This window comes from Eumetopias jubatus, unplaced genomic scaffold (genome assembly GCF_037043125.1).
Source record: "Eumetopias jubatus isolate StellerSeaLion01/CBP00866 unplaced genomic scaffold, mEumJub1_p1.0 scaffold_12, whole genome shotgun sequence".
In the NCBI taxonomy this organism is placed as follows: Eukaryota; Metazoa; Chordata; class Mammalia; order Carnivora; family Otariidae; genus Eumetopias; species Eumetopias jubatus.
This window is the reverse complement of record NW_028274818.1, coordinates 52,892,165-52,907,293: the sequence shown is the minus strand read 5'-3', so window position 1 is coordinate 52,907,293 and position 15,129 is coordinate 52,892,165. Positions and strand designations below refer to the sequence as shown.

The following is a 15,129-nucleotide window of genomic DNA, read 5'->3' as shown; positions in this document are numbered from 1 at the left end:
ATTTTCTGAGGGGCAACTTTATTAAACTCAAAGTTTTACTACTTAAGTTTGGGAAAAAGACAATGTTTCCTTTTAAGCTGAAATTTAACATTAGTTCATACCTTGAAGCAGGAAGCTCTATAAAGGAGCTGGACAACATGCCCAATGCTAGTTTTAGAGGCCTGAGGAAACCGCGGCTCCAACCTTTGCACCACAAAGAGAACCAATACTTTTCTTGACAAAGCAGAACCATCTTCCAAGGCCAGGAGAACCAGCTTTAAAGCTTCCTCCTGCATTGCTAGGAAGTTAGGCAAAACCAAAATTTATCATGCACAAAGATAAGATAAATTTATTTATCAGAAGGGCAATGTTTAATAATTTCTGCAGGTACCACTGGATGGGCAACACAACACAGTAACACATATTCACAGTTACACTTTCTAACCATTCTGGGGCAATTTTACATTACACTGCATATTTTATTTAAGAAAGCAGATAAAAAATTAATACATTCAAGAAAAACCTCTAACAAACTGCAAACTTTTAACACTGAGAAAAGTTTTACATGGTTTAAAATACTGACATGGAATTACCGAAGCCATGATTGTCAAGTGGGATATTTCTTGGTAACAACAGAATATTACAAAGAACTAGACTCTGTACATCACATTTATAGTTCTTAACACCATACTTTTAGAATTACTAGTATAGTAAGTATCAAACTTCAATCACATACCTGGTCCAAGGAACTGGCAGCCCCTAGCCCTAACTGCTGCCCAAAGATTAGAGGAGAGTTGCTGAGGATTCTGGTGCTGAAGAATGAGCTCTGTAACTGTTCGTTCACCTAAAGATCGAGCTGCTCTCATAGCACGAATCCTGCCTTCTTCTTCCACTAGTTGGCAGTGGACCAGAGTCACCAGCTTCCTCTGCATTGGGCGACTCAGAACACTCTGAGTAGTGCTATTCAGACCCACTCCTTAAAAGAGAGTAAAAGGTTATTTCTAGGTTTACAATGCAATTTTAGAGTCCAGAAAAACTTCCTCTGATGGGTTGACTGACTTACACATACATGAATAGTCCCCAGTTCTACTAGAATGTTTAAAATAAACAATGGATAAAATTATATAAAGCCTAGTTTGCATTTTAAAAATATACAAAAGCTGTTATCTCATGTAAATATAACACTCATTACAACATTTAATATATCATTATTCATCATAACCATGGAGGAAAAAGGGGAAAAGGCCAGACAACATTAATAATTAGTTTAAGACTCAAATCTTGAGGTCCTAACAGTTCTGGCATATTATTTCATAATGGTTAATTTTACCTTCCTAATGAAATAATAAGCCATAATGGCAAGGCAGTTAAGGGCAACTTCCAATTTTATTTCACTCCCTATCGCACACCATATAAAACTGAATAGAAGGCAGACAATCCAGAGTTGTCAAATGATGGAGAGCCCTTCTGAAACCACTAGTATATTCACTTAATTTTGCAACTCATTCAAATGTTTCCAACAACACATAAACTCTAAATTCACTTATTTGATGTGGTTTGTAATGATATTATTTAGTGTTTGTGGATTTGATTTACAATAAATAAGTGAATTTCATTAGCATTCACTGAGAGGCCATAATTTTTTTAAGGATTTATTTATGGGGCGCCTGGGTGGCTCAGTTGGTTAAGTGTCTGCTTTGGCTCAGGTCATGATCCCAATGTCCCGTGGGATCCAGCCCCGTGTTGGGCTCCTTGCTCAGTGGGGAGCCTGCTTCTCCCTCTCCTCCCCGCTTGTGCTCTCTATCTCTGCTGCTCTCCTTCAAATAAAAAAATAAAATCTTAAAAAAATAAATAAATAAGTACAATAAAATATTTATTTATTTTAGAGAGGAGGGGGAGGAACCGAGGGAGAGAGAAACTCAAGTAAACTCTGAGCTGAGCACAGAGTCTGACACGGGGCTCAGTCCCGTGACCCTGAGATCATGACCTGAGCCGAAACCAAGAGTCAGACACTTAACTGACCGCGCCACCTAGGCCCCCCCACAGCCCACAATTTTTATGGTAATAAAAACATCTTTAATAAACATGTTTAGCATGGATAGTTGCATCCGATTTACCTCTAGCACTGCTGAGTGGTTTCAGGTACAATGCTAATTCTTCTACACATTTCTTGGCTTCCTCATAATGCTTTGTATCTTCAACCCCACTACACAAAGTAATGGGCTGCTGCTCAGGGACCTTGAGGTCAAAAGAAAAGGTCTGTATGAGTACTCATTAATTAAATGTTTGATTGAGTATATTTTATGCACTGCTACTCTAACCGTGGTAACATCAAAGCTCCCACTAAATTTTTTGAATCCTTTTCTATACTAACACATAAAATTTAATGCATTGTTTTGGTTTTCTAATAGCTTTACTGAAATATAGTTTGTATACCATGTAAGTGACCCATTTTAAGATATACAATTCAATGGTTTTTAGTATATTCATAGTTGTGTAACCATAACCACAATTTTAGAACATTTTCATCATCCCTCCAAAAAAGGCCATACTTTTAAGTCTCCCCACCCATATTTCCTTCCAACTCTCCACCAACCAAAGGAAAACACTGATCTATTTTCTGTCTCTATGGAGTTGCCTATTTTGGACATTTCACATTAACAGAATCATAGATTCATATAGTAACTTCCAAAGTGGCTACACTTTTTATTTTCACCAGCCATAAATGAGTTCTGTTGTTCCACATCCTCACCAGCATTTGGTATTTTAAGTGTTTTGGATTTTAGCTATTCTAATTGGTGTGTAGCAGAATCTTGTTGTTTTAATTTACAATTCCTTAATGACAAATGATGTTGAGCAACATTTCATTTGCTCATTTTCCATTTGTGTATCTTCTTTGGTGAGGTGTCTATTCAGATCTTTTCCCATTTTAAAATTATGTCCTTTTTATTACTGAGTTGTCAGAGTCTTTATTATATCCTAGACACAACTTCCTTTCAGATATATGAGTTACAATTATTTTCTCCCATTCTGTGAGTTGTTCTTTCACTCCCTGATGGTGTCCTTTGAAGCACAAAGTTTCAAGTCTTGATTTAGTTCAATTTATCTTTTATTCCTTGTGCTTTTCATGTCATATCTAAAAAAAAACCACTGCCTACTCCAAGATCATGAAGATTTATGCCTTTTTTTTTTTAAAGCTTTTATTTATTTATTTGACAGAGAGAGAGTTAGCGAGAGCCAGAACACAAGTAGGGGGAGTGGGAAAGGGAGAAGCAGGCTCCCTGATGCAGGGCTCGATCTCAGGATCCTGGGATCATGACCTGAGCCGAAGGCAGACGCTTAATGGCTGAGCCACCCAGGTGCCCCTATGCCTGTATTTTAAGAGTTCTGTAGTTTTAGTTTTTACATTTAGCCTTTGGTTCACTTTGAGTTAGTTTTTGAACATGGTGTGAGGTAGGGTCCAAATTCATTCTTTTGCATTTGGATATCCAGTTTTCCCAGCACCATTTGTTGGAAAAACTGTCCTTTCCTCAATGAATGGTCTTGGCAACATTGTCAAAAATCATTTCATATGTGTGGATTTATTTCTGGGCTCTGTTCTATTCCACTGATCTAAATGTCTGTCTTTATACCAGTACCACACTGTCTTGATTACCGTAGCTCTGCAGCTTCAAAATCTGGAGTGTGATTCCTCCAACTTTGCCCTTTTTCAAGATTGTTTTGGCTATTTGTGGTCCATTCTGATACCATATGAATTTTAGGATGGGTTTTTTTGTTGTTGTTGCTGTTTCTGCAAAAAGAACCACCACCATTGGGAGTTTGACAGAGCTTGCACTGAATTTGTAGATTGCTTTGGGTAGTACTATGATCTTAACAATATTAAGTCTGTCAATCCATTAACACACAATGTCTTTCTATTTATTTATGTCTTCTTTAAATGTCTTTCAGCAATGTTTTGTAGTTTTCAGTGCACAGGTCTTTCGCCTCCTTTGCTGAACTTATTCCTAAGTATTTTATTATCTGATGCTACTGTAAGTGGATTTGTTTTCTCAATTTCCTTTTGGATTGTTCATTGCTAGTATATAAAAACACAACTAATGTGTTGATTTTGTATCCTGCAACTTTGCTTAATTCATTTATGAACTCTAACAGCTTTTTAATGGAAATCTTTAGAGTTAAAATAGTGGCTACTGTATATTAATATGCCCTATCGTTGTTCCTCAGAATGTTAAAAATAGAACTACTCTACGATCCAGCAATTGCACTACTAGGTATTTACCCACAGGATACAAAAATACAGATTCTAAGGGATACATACACCCTGATGTTTTATAGCAGCATTATCAACAATAGATAAACTATGGGTAGAGCCCAAATGTCCATCGACTGATGAATGGATAAAGATGTGGTATATATACACTGGAATATTACTCAGCCATCAAAAAGAATGGGCTCTTGCCATCTGCAATGACATGGATGGAGCCAGAATATATTATGCTAAGTGAAGTAAGTCAGTCAGAGAAAAACAAATACCATATGATCTCACTCATATGTGGAAATTAAGAAAGAAAAAAGATGAACACATGGGAAGGGGTAAAAGAAAAAAGGAAAAGAGGGAAACAAACCATAAGAGACCCTTAACAATAGAGAACAAACTGAGGGCAGATGGAGGGAGGTAGGTGGGGGATGGGCTAGATGGGTGATGGATATTAAGCAGGACACTTGTTATGAGCAGTTGGTGTTGTAAACAAGTGATGAATCACTGAATTCTACTCCAGAAAACAATATTGCACTGTATGTTAACTACCTAAAATTTGAAAAAATAATAAAATAAAATACCCTATCCTCAAATATAAACATTAGTTGTTTCACTTAAGATATAACAAGGTCTTACTCATTTTGTAGAAAGAGTTCATCTTTAGACAATTTTATGAAAAAAAGCAAGCCTTGGTTATTTGCTATTATAATAGTATATTTCTAAAATTATTATCCTTAATAAGTCTATTTTTTAAATGTTTCCAAACTATCATAGTGGGATTTTCAAAATAAAGAGAAATGATTGTGAAATGAAAAATTAAGTACAAGAAGCAAAAGGATCTATTGCACTTTCCCTTTTGACAAATATTTTGTAGTGTTGTTGGTGACATCACAAAAGAGGTTTAACAAGTTTTCCTTTTGAATAAGCTATTCTAGAACTGCTCTCTTCATCTCCAACATACATAATATCAACCTTTCCTACATTTTAGCAGCTTATATCAAGACTGATCTACAGAACATTAAGGGGGCCAGATCCAAAGTTCTAGTATATTTATTCAGAAAATGACTTATGGTAAATATATGGCATTTCAGACTCACACTATGCAAATTTAGTAAAGGATTACTTAACTAGGGGCACCTGGGTGGCTCAGTCATTAAGCGTCTGCCTTCGGCTCAGGTCATGATCCCAGGGTCCTGGGATCGAGCCCCACATCGGGCACCCTGCTCTGCAGGAAGCCTGCTTCTCCCTCTCCCACTCCCCCTGCTTCTGTTCCCTCTCTATGTCTGTGTCAAATAAATAAAAATCTTAAAAAAAAAAAAAAGGATTATTTAGGTAAATCATATCTAGCTTTCAAAAACCCGCCTGCCTTGCCTTTGTGAAATCTTCTGAAGATACTACTAATCTCTAAATTTGAGAATACGGACATTAAATTTTAGAGTATTACCATCAGATTTGCTAGACTTTTATATTTAGATACCTAGGAATATTTGCTCCTACTCTAGAAAAATGGTTCCCAATATGCTCTATACTTCTTGTCACCATCTTCATCTTTCATTTCAGTTAGTGTCTACTAAGGAAAACTGTCTGAAGTAGCTTCACTTTTCCTATTAAGTAAAATGCAATGGTTATATGAGTAATATTTTCCTCAGTATTAAGAAGGTCCTTGTGACTCATCCTCTTAGGTTTCTCTAGTGATCTGAACAGCTAAGATTGTTGAGAAAGGCCGACCATCAGATTAAATGGCTGTTCCTGTGCTCTGACCGAGGAACACTCCACTACCACAATATATCTCCCAACACACTGCAATGAAGGATTTGCACAGTACTGAATAGAATTTTATCTATTTAGATAGAAGGCAATGTTGCCCAATTTTAATTCAACAAGTTTCCCTTAGGAGGAAAACACATACACTCAGAAATTAAAAAGAATAGTAAGTCACCCATCTTACCTGAGCACCCACTAGCTGCAGCAATGCTGAGTTCACGGGAAGGAGCTCAATGTCTGTATTGATAGTGGTCTGGTCAAAGGGGCAAGCCTTGCGGTGGAGTTTATTCAGGCACATCTTGCAGACAGTATGGCCACAACCCAAACTGATGGGCTTTCGAATTGTTTCATCGAAAGTCTGAGTGCAAATTGGGCAGGAGAGGAAATCCGTCCATTGTGGAGCTTGTACAGGCATTGTTACTGGAGTTACAATCCACTGACACACACACACACAATAATCTAAAGCAAAGATTCCACTGGAATCAAAATCTTTGAAAAAAGTTTTTTTTTTTTTTTAAATATCTTCTGTAGATACAGTCAGCACATAGTGTGAAATATAACCTGGAAAACAAAAAAAGAGAGAGAGAGAAATCAGTGTCTTCCTTTTCAATTAAACTGTGCATTCATACTCTATTACCTACAACCTTTGATGCCATATTTCTATCATTATAGCACATTGTTTTACACTTTTATAGAATTAGAGCCATAACAAAACATCTAGTTTTATCCTCTCACTGTAGAGATGGGGAATGGACCCCAAAAAGAAAATTACTTGCTCAAGGTAACAAATGAAGTTAGTAATAAAGTTAGATCCAGTATCTAAGTCTCTGAAGTTTATTGAAGTTTATGATTATATTGAAGAATTAGCCTTTTTAGGTGGTTAATAATATTACTTCTTGATTTGAACACCAGTTAAATCAATCTGTTCAGCCATGAAAATTTATCAAGCTCTACACTGATGAAATGTACATTTCTGTGCATGTTATACCTCAATAAAGAGGTTTTTAAAAATTGGCCTAAGGTAAAAACTACCTTAAATATTTTATCATCAAATTGGGTATGGGTGGGGCTCCTGGGTGGCTGAGTAGGTTGGGCATGTGCCTTCGGTTCAGGTCATGATCTTAGAGTACTGGGATGGAGCCCCGAGTCGGGCTCCCTGCTTGGTGGGGAGCCTGCTTCTCCCTTTCCTCCCTGCTCTTGCTCTTCTAGCTATCTGTCTCTCAAATAAACATTAAAAAAAAAAAAATGGGTACAGGTAATGAGATAACAAAGAGTCTGTGGCTTTTTTAAAATTTGTTTTTAAGGGTCTTAGATATTGTTAAGAATTTTATTTACAGGTAGTTAGTTATCTTTAAGCCCCTGGTATGGCCTATATTTATTGCTATTGTGTGTTGTATTAGAACAACTGCATAGTTAAAATTATTTACTTCAAAAGATTTTTTAAATTCTCAAATTTAGGAATGATAGAACAATTATAATTCAAACTAAAATCAAATTTCATTGTCTACCCTCTGTTTTTGGCACAGGATAATAGCCAAATCGCAAAACTCATCACCTGTGTCTAATAGAAATTCTTTTTATATATAAAATTCAACCTAAAACTTCCAGCACATATCTTAAACAACACCTACTACACTTACTTTAACTGTAGTTTCTAAAAATGAGAATTGATGCACAGAACAATAAAGTAACAGTATTACAAGGTTCTTCAAGATTTGATTATGCTCGAGAGACTGCTTAAAAAGATGAAAAAAATTATTTAAGCTGTAATTAACTATGAAAGTAAATCATCTATATATCTTATTCTTTGAGCATTATATTTAATTTTTGTTTTACTGAAATAACTCAACCTTAATTGCAATCCCATTATTGATGAGAGAACAGTTTCCATTAGATATGCTAACAATGTATCCATTCATTCAACAAATATTTACTAAGTACTACTATGTGCCAGACTGAATTGGGGAAACAGTGAAACAGCATAGTCATAATATCTGCCTTCTGAGTAATCTTAGTTTTGTTTAGGTTTTTGCAAAGTGTGCTATAAGATAAATGGATTTTACCAAGTTAATTTTATGTTCAGGATGTAAAATTAAAGTTATCTGCATGTGTGTTAAAACAGCCCGTGCAAAGACATGAACAGACATTTTTCCAAAGAAGACATCCAAATGGCCAACAGACACATGAAAAAGTGCTCAACATCGCCAACAGACACATGAAAAAGTGCTCAACATCGCTCGGCATCAGGGAAATCCAAATCAAAACCTCAATGAGATACCACCTCACACCAGTCAGAATAGCTAGAATTAACAAGTCAGGAAATGACAGATGTTGGCGGGGATGTGGAGAAAGGGGAATCCTCCTACACTGTTGGTGGGAATGCAAGCTGGTGCGACTACTCTGGAAAACAGTATGGAGGTTCCTCAAACAGTTGAAAATAGAGCTACCATACGATCCAGCAAATTGCACTACTGGGTATTTACCCTAAAGATACAAATGTAGGGATCCGAAGGGGTACGTGCACCCCAATGTTTATAGCAGCAACGTCCACAAAAGCCAAACTGTGGAAAGAGCGAAGATGTCCATCAAGAGATGAATGGATAAAGAAGATGTGGTATACATACACAATGGAATATTATGCGGCCATCAAAAGGAATGAGATCTTGCCATTTGCAACGACATGGATGGAACTGGAGGGTGTTATGCTGAGTGAAATAAGTCAATCAGAGAAAGACATGTATCATATGACCTCGCTGATATGAGGAATTTTTAACCTCGGGAAACAAACTGAGGGTTGCTGGAGTGGTGGGGGGTGGGAGGGACGGGGTGGCTGGGTGAAAGACATTGGGGAGGGTATGTGCTATATGGTGAGTGCTGTGAATTGTGCAAGACTGTTGAATCACAGATCAGTACTTCTGAAACAAATAATGCAATATATGTTAAGAAAAAAAAAAGAAGACAGCAGGAGGGGAAGAATGAAGGGGAGTAAATCAGAGGGGGAGACGAACCATGAGAGACGATGGACTCTGAAAAACAAACTGAGGGTTCTAGAGGGGAGGGGGTGGGGGGATGGGTTAGCCTGGTGACGGGTATTAAAGAGGGCACATTCTGCGTGGAGCACTGGGTGTTATACGCAAACAATGAATCATGGAACACTACATCAAAAACTAATGATATAATGTATGGTGATTAACATAACATAATAAAAAATAAGTAGGGGCACCTGGGTGGCTCAGTTGGTTAAGTGAGTGCCTTCGGCTCAGGTCATGATCCTGGAGTCCCGGGATCAAGTCCCGCATCAGGCTCCCTGCTCAGCAGGGAGTCTGCTTCTCCCTCTGATCCTCCCCCCTCTCATGCTCTCTCTCAAATAAATAAATAAAATCTTAAATAAATAAATAAATAATTCTCAAGGGGAAACCATATGGAACCCCAAAGGTGTGGAAAAATCCCAGAATCGTTCACATGCACGCACATTATCATACCAGTCACACTTTATCCTAGAGAGATTTTTTCCTAGAATATATGTTTTTTTAAAAAAACATTTTGGGGGTGCCTGGCTGGCTCAGTTAGAAGAGCATGTGACTCTTGATCTCATGGTTGTAAGTTCAAGCCCAACATTGGGTGTAGAGATTACTTAAATAAATAAAACTTAAAAAAAAAAAAAGGCTAAAAATCTTTGTAACCGAGAAAAATTGAAAACACTGTGTCCAAATAGGGGAACAGCTAGATAAACAGGGGGTACACCTGTACTATGGAAACAGATGGAATAATTAAAAAGAAATTTATGCATCAGAAATAGAAAGGGATACAAGACATATTAAGCAAAAACAAAACTTGGAGATTTATATATGGTATCATTTGTGTTTGGGGAAAAAATCCTATGTATTAGTCTTGGTATTAAGGGATGTAAATGGATGTAAGAAAAAGGTGTGTAAAGATATCTAACAAACTTAACAGCAGTTAACACAATGGGGCAACTTATAAAATGTATATAATCCTGAATTATATAACTGCAAATACATTTGAAAGAATGAAAACAAGAGAAACCAGAGTATATTTGCACAATTCAGGCTATTTCTAAGATAAATTACCATAGGACTAAAACATTTTTCCTTATTAAATTGACCCCTGTACACATTTGGATATCCAAATCATCAAAACTTATGAATTCTTTTCAAAATTCACTAAGAGTTCTTTTTATAACTTCCCTATAATTTACCTAGTTCAAAGAACTAGCACAGTTTATTAATTTTATATATCATTTCGTATCACTTTACCTAGTAAAATGAGGTATATAGTTGCTAATCTCTTACATTTCCTAGTAAAATAGTTCTTAGAGACAACTATAACAAACTTGATAGAGTAAACATACAGAATCAGCACCAGGTTCTTCACTAAAAATAAAAGCATTCTTTTGATCAGAGAGACAGGTATGAAGAGATGGACGGGAAAACAGTATTTTAAAAGCTTGACTTTGCTTGGGAAATTTCATGATTATGAATATAACTCACTCTTTGATGATTCTATTTCAGGAACTACAAAATCAAAAGCAAAGATTTTTTTTAGAGCATCAAAATGTCATCGGTAGTTATTAGATCTAAGAACAATTTCCACTTCCTCATTCTTTAAACATCTTTCTCCAGGGGCCCCTGGGTGGCTCAGTCCATTAAGCGTCTGCCTTTTGGCTCAGGTCATGATCCCAGGGTCCTGGGATCAAGTCCCGCATCGGGCTCCCTGCTCCTTGGGAGCCTGCTTCTCCCTCTGCCTCTCTCTCTCTGTCTCTCATGAATAAATAAATAAAATCCTTAAAAAAAAAAAAAGGCAGACGTTTACATCATCTTCAACCACAAAAGGTATCTAAACCACACAGGACACAGAACATATGGCTTAGTGACTATAATAAATATTCTTTCAGGCAAGAGTAAACATATGAAAATTACTAAAACACCAAATATCAACATCCAAATGCTTTAAGCTTCTTCAGAGCAAGGTTCTGTCAAGAAAAAAAAAAAAAATCCTAAATAATTCTACTAATCAAAGCACATGTGCTCAAGGCCTCCAGATACATCATTATAGGTTAGGGGTCTGCCCAAATCTAGCTGAATAGGAGTAATTCTACTGGAACCTTTCTAATCAGAAAAGCATGAATGATGGTCCTCTTTATTTCTAATAAAACCCAAACGAGGGGCTGCTGATGAGAGCAATGGTTAACTTTCCTATCAGTTAAAACAAGGCCTACTCCCCTACATAAATGGCAATTATTGATTTTACTGATACTAAGTGATAATACAGAACACACATAACAGTTAAGTAGCAATCAGTTCACCCTGAAGAAGGCCTAAATTTTAAAATATCATATAACTTCCCCAATAATACGCATATTTTTACACCAGGAATAGAGCTCATAGCTACTATAGACAAAAAATTATGACACGATACATAAAAGACCTTGGTTTTCTGAAAATAAAGCATGGATAGGCATTATGCTAGTTGTTTTCAGATGCTTTTCTTTTTAAATGTGTACCATAAATGTAAACGACAAAGTGAGCTCCTGCCAGTCAGCAGTACTTGTTAAGTACCAGTGCTCTGTATACAGGAGCTAATTACATGCATGTTCACAGCAAAGCTGTGATGCAGTTACTATCTTCACTTTAATGATAAAGAAACCAAAGTACAAAGAAGGACCCCAAAACACAAAACTAGTAAGTGGCAGGGCTATGATTCAAACTTGGCCAGCCTAATTCCCAAGCTCGTACTTTTAAATACTGTAATTTGTGCCATCTTACAGATGAGTGTTAATAGTCATTAAGGCAGGGGAACTTCTAAGGGTGATGGAAATGTTCTAAAATTGGATTGTGGTAATGACTGCCCAATTCTGCAAATTTACTAAAATTCATTGAATTATACACTTATAATAAGTGAATTTTACAGTGTGTAAATTATACTTCAATAAAGCTATTAAAATCATCATTAAAGGCTTTTAAATAGTCTTAGTTTTCAAATTTTTAAATGTAATAACTTAAAAATATAAAGACATCTTCAGATCTGTTCTATGAATGCAGCAGTAGCCCTATTAATAGCTAAATTATTCTTTGAAGATGTTATTTAAATATATTAAAAAATGACATAAAAAATTGTTAAAGGTGTATTACCATCTCCTCTACATTTTATCTACTTCTGATTTAGAGGGAGAAACAGAAAAAAAATTCATCAAGTATCTAGTGTGGGCCAGTCATTCCTCTGAGGCATTTTTATGCCCATTTTATAGATAACGCTTAACCTTCAACAGCATTAAATAACTTGCCTAAAGCTAATTGTGAGCTAAGACCACAACTCAGCTCTTAAGTGAATCTGAAATATAAGTTGCCTTGAGAAAGATATATTAAATAAAACTTTATTGTCTGTAAGAAGAAAATCTTGGATCTCCTCTCACTCTGCCCTATGAGATGAGTTTAACTCTTTATTCTTGGTCTTAACTTTAATTTGCCATTTCTCTGGAACATTTCCATAGCAACAAATATGCAGGGCAACTTCAGAGAACATTTTTAACCAACTTGAAAAACGAAGCTAAAAGCAGGAAATCAAAACAAAAAGAAGAAAAATCAATGAGGGTTTATTATAACACTTCTTAGTGTTCTAATTCTCAGCAGAGTATCAATTAATTTACAGATGAAATACTAGTCTGAGATTTTTGAGGCGGCTCAAGGTTTTCCCAGCAATAATACCCAGGGAAGAAAGACACTATTTTGATTGTAAAAAATCTCTTTTCCCAAAATATATGAATTTGTAACCCTATATTGTACACAACATTCTAGATCTAACTAATGTAATATACTAAAGGTTAGTACAAATGGACAAATACTTGGGACAGGTATAAAGAGAATGGCTTCTGATTTAGAGAGGGGAAAGCCTGAAAGATAGAACTTGACAAACAAGGGTTGAGAAAGCAGCAAAGGGTTCACTTAGCTGGCTTACTTTCCCAGTGTTCAGAACAACAAAAAGAAACTGCAACTTCTATCTGCAACTTAATGCCAAATTTTGGAGAAGAAACAGTAAGGAAAGATAAAACCATTCAAGAGGAAGCTATGTGACCTGAAGCTGAAACAGTACTCTATAAAGTGAGTGATAACTTCTAAGTCTGGGTACACAGTTTAAAGCTCCAGGTATCTATTCTACACAAAGTTACGCATTGTGTGTAAATGTGCTACACTGAAGAGGATATCACCAGTTACTAAGAGGTGGCAGAAAAGCATCATCTTGAAAGTACCTGTGAGGTAGTAAGCAAGGAAAATGTACCCATTATAGCAAAACAGCCAAAGGTTATTTTATTTTTTTCAGCTTCTGCATTAATATTCTGCAGAATACTACATATACTATATTCTCAAGTATGTCATCACCATTTAGTGGTATTCCAAACACCGACAACACAACAAGAACTAATCAAAATCAGGAATATTTTGGAATACACTAGGCATTTTAACTGATCTGTTCTTTTGTTAATTGCTTTCAAATTAAATGCAAATTTCTGATACTGGTTGTTTTCTTTGTGAAAATTGATGTCTCCTTAATTTGGCCTCTTTTCTAAACCACAAAGATAACTCAGTCCCAACACAAAAAGATCCACGAATAATTTTTGGTGCCTAGGCCAAATATTTTAACCATACTTTAAATAGTTTTTCAGATCACGTTTAGAAATCTCTCCTCCTACTACAATAATGGCTCCTTTTGAGAACAGGAAGTTTGTTCCTCCGTTCTGCACAAGTTATTTTGAGATACAATGACAAATCTGATTGGCAAATACTTGGTAATCTTGGATGTAGAGCTAAATGCTCACAAAGAAAAGAAAATCTAACTTGTACCGCATAAACTCATATTTAATTACAATGAAAGTGAGACATTTTGAGGGGCAGCACTAATAATCCGTTTCTTCAACTTATCCCTCTTTACTAGTTCTTTCCCACCCGCATGCTTGAACCCTTGTTCGGAAGAGCTTAAAATAACCCACCTTTCTATCTCCAACCTGTCTCCAACTTTTAATTAAAAAAAAAAAAAAAAAAAGCTGGGGCAGTTGACTGGCTCCGTTGGTGGAGCCTGCAACTCTTGATCTCAGGGTCATGAGTTCAAGCCCCACATTGGGCAGAGTTTACTTTAAAAAAAAAAAAAAGGTAATTCAATCCCTGTCTTTATTTTCTTCCTAGGTTCTATTCTTACTCCCTCACCTTTCGGTTTTAAAGCTACCACTCTATCCCAATTGCTATGTTGAAACAACTCTTAACAAACACATCAACAACCTCCTTTTGAAATTCAACAGTTATGTCCGAGTCATTATCTTCTTTTTATATAGCAATTAATAATGTTGACCAGTTATTCCTGCAAATGCTGCCCCCTTTTGGTTTCTATAATGGCATACTGTCCAGGTCCTCCACTAATGGCAGGCCACTCCTTGTGTGTCTCTGTTGAGGACTTCTCCTTCTCTGCCCATCTCTGGAATATATGTGGTTTTTCAGAATTTCTTCCTCAATTCTCTCCTCTACAAAATTTCCCTGAGAGATTTCATCTATCTTTCAGCTTTCAAATACCAACTACATGCTGAAGATTTCCAAATCTATGTCTCAGTTCAAACTTCTCTTCTGAATGCTAGCCAGGGCCATATAACCAGGTGGCTACCAGCCATCCATGTCCAACTCGTGTCTCAAATCATCTCAACCTTACCAAAAACCTTTTGTTCCCTATGTCAATGATCAAGTCACTTACCCACTGACAAAAGCATGGGGAATCATCACTGACTCTTCCCTTTTTCCTCAAACCCTTCCCCCTCAACTAATCAGCCACCATGTCCTATCATTTTATTTTTTTAATGTTTGAAACCTTCCCATCCATTCCCAATACCTAAATTTAGATTACCAACATCTCTTACCTAGATTACTAGATTTTTTTTTTAAGATTTTATTTATTCATCTGACAGAGACAGAGTGAGAGAGGGAACACAAGCAAGGGGAGAGGGAGAGGGAGAAGCAGGCTTCCCCTGAGCAGGGAGCCCGATGTGGGGCTCAATCCCAGGACCCTGGGATCATGACCCGAGCTGAAGGCAGATGCTTAATGACTGAGCCACCCAGGCACCCCTAGAT

At 36.5% G+C, this 15,129-nt stretch overlaps 1 protein-coding gene across 4 annotated transcripts in view; it reads right to left on the bottom strand.

The window, feature by feature from the left end:
* Window positions 1-15,129, bottom strand: part of RC3H1 (ring finger and CCCH-type domains 1) — a 77,149-nt gene that overhangs the window by 41,539 nt on the left and 20,481 nt on the right. For all 4 annotated transcript variants that reach the window (XM_028122951.2, XM_028122954.2, XM_028122955.2 and 1 more), the window contains exons 2-5: window positions 6,186-6,562; window positions 2,097-2,217; window positions 716-955; window positions 102-277 (exon numbers count right to left, since the gene is read on the bottom strand). In XM_028122951.2, the coding sequence (XP_027978752.1) occupies window positions 102-277; window positions 716-955; window positions 2,097-2,217; window positions 6,186-6,416 (768 nt within the window). In that variant the 5' untranslated portion in view covers window positions 6,417-6,562. The remainder of the gene's footprint in view (window positions 1-101; window positions 278-715; window positions 956-2,096; window positions 2,218-6,185; window positions 6,563-15,129) is intronic.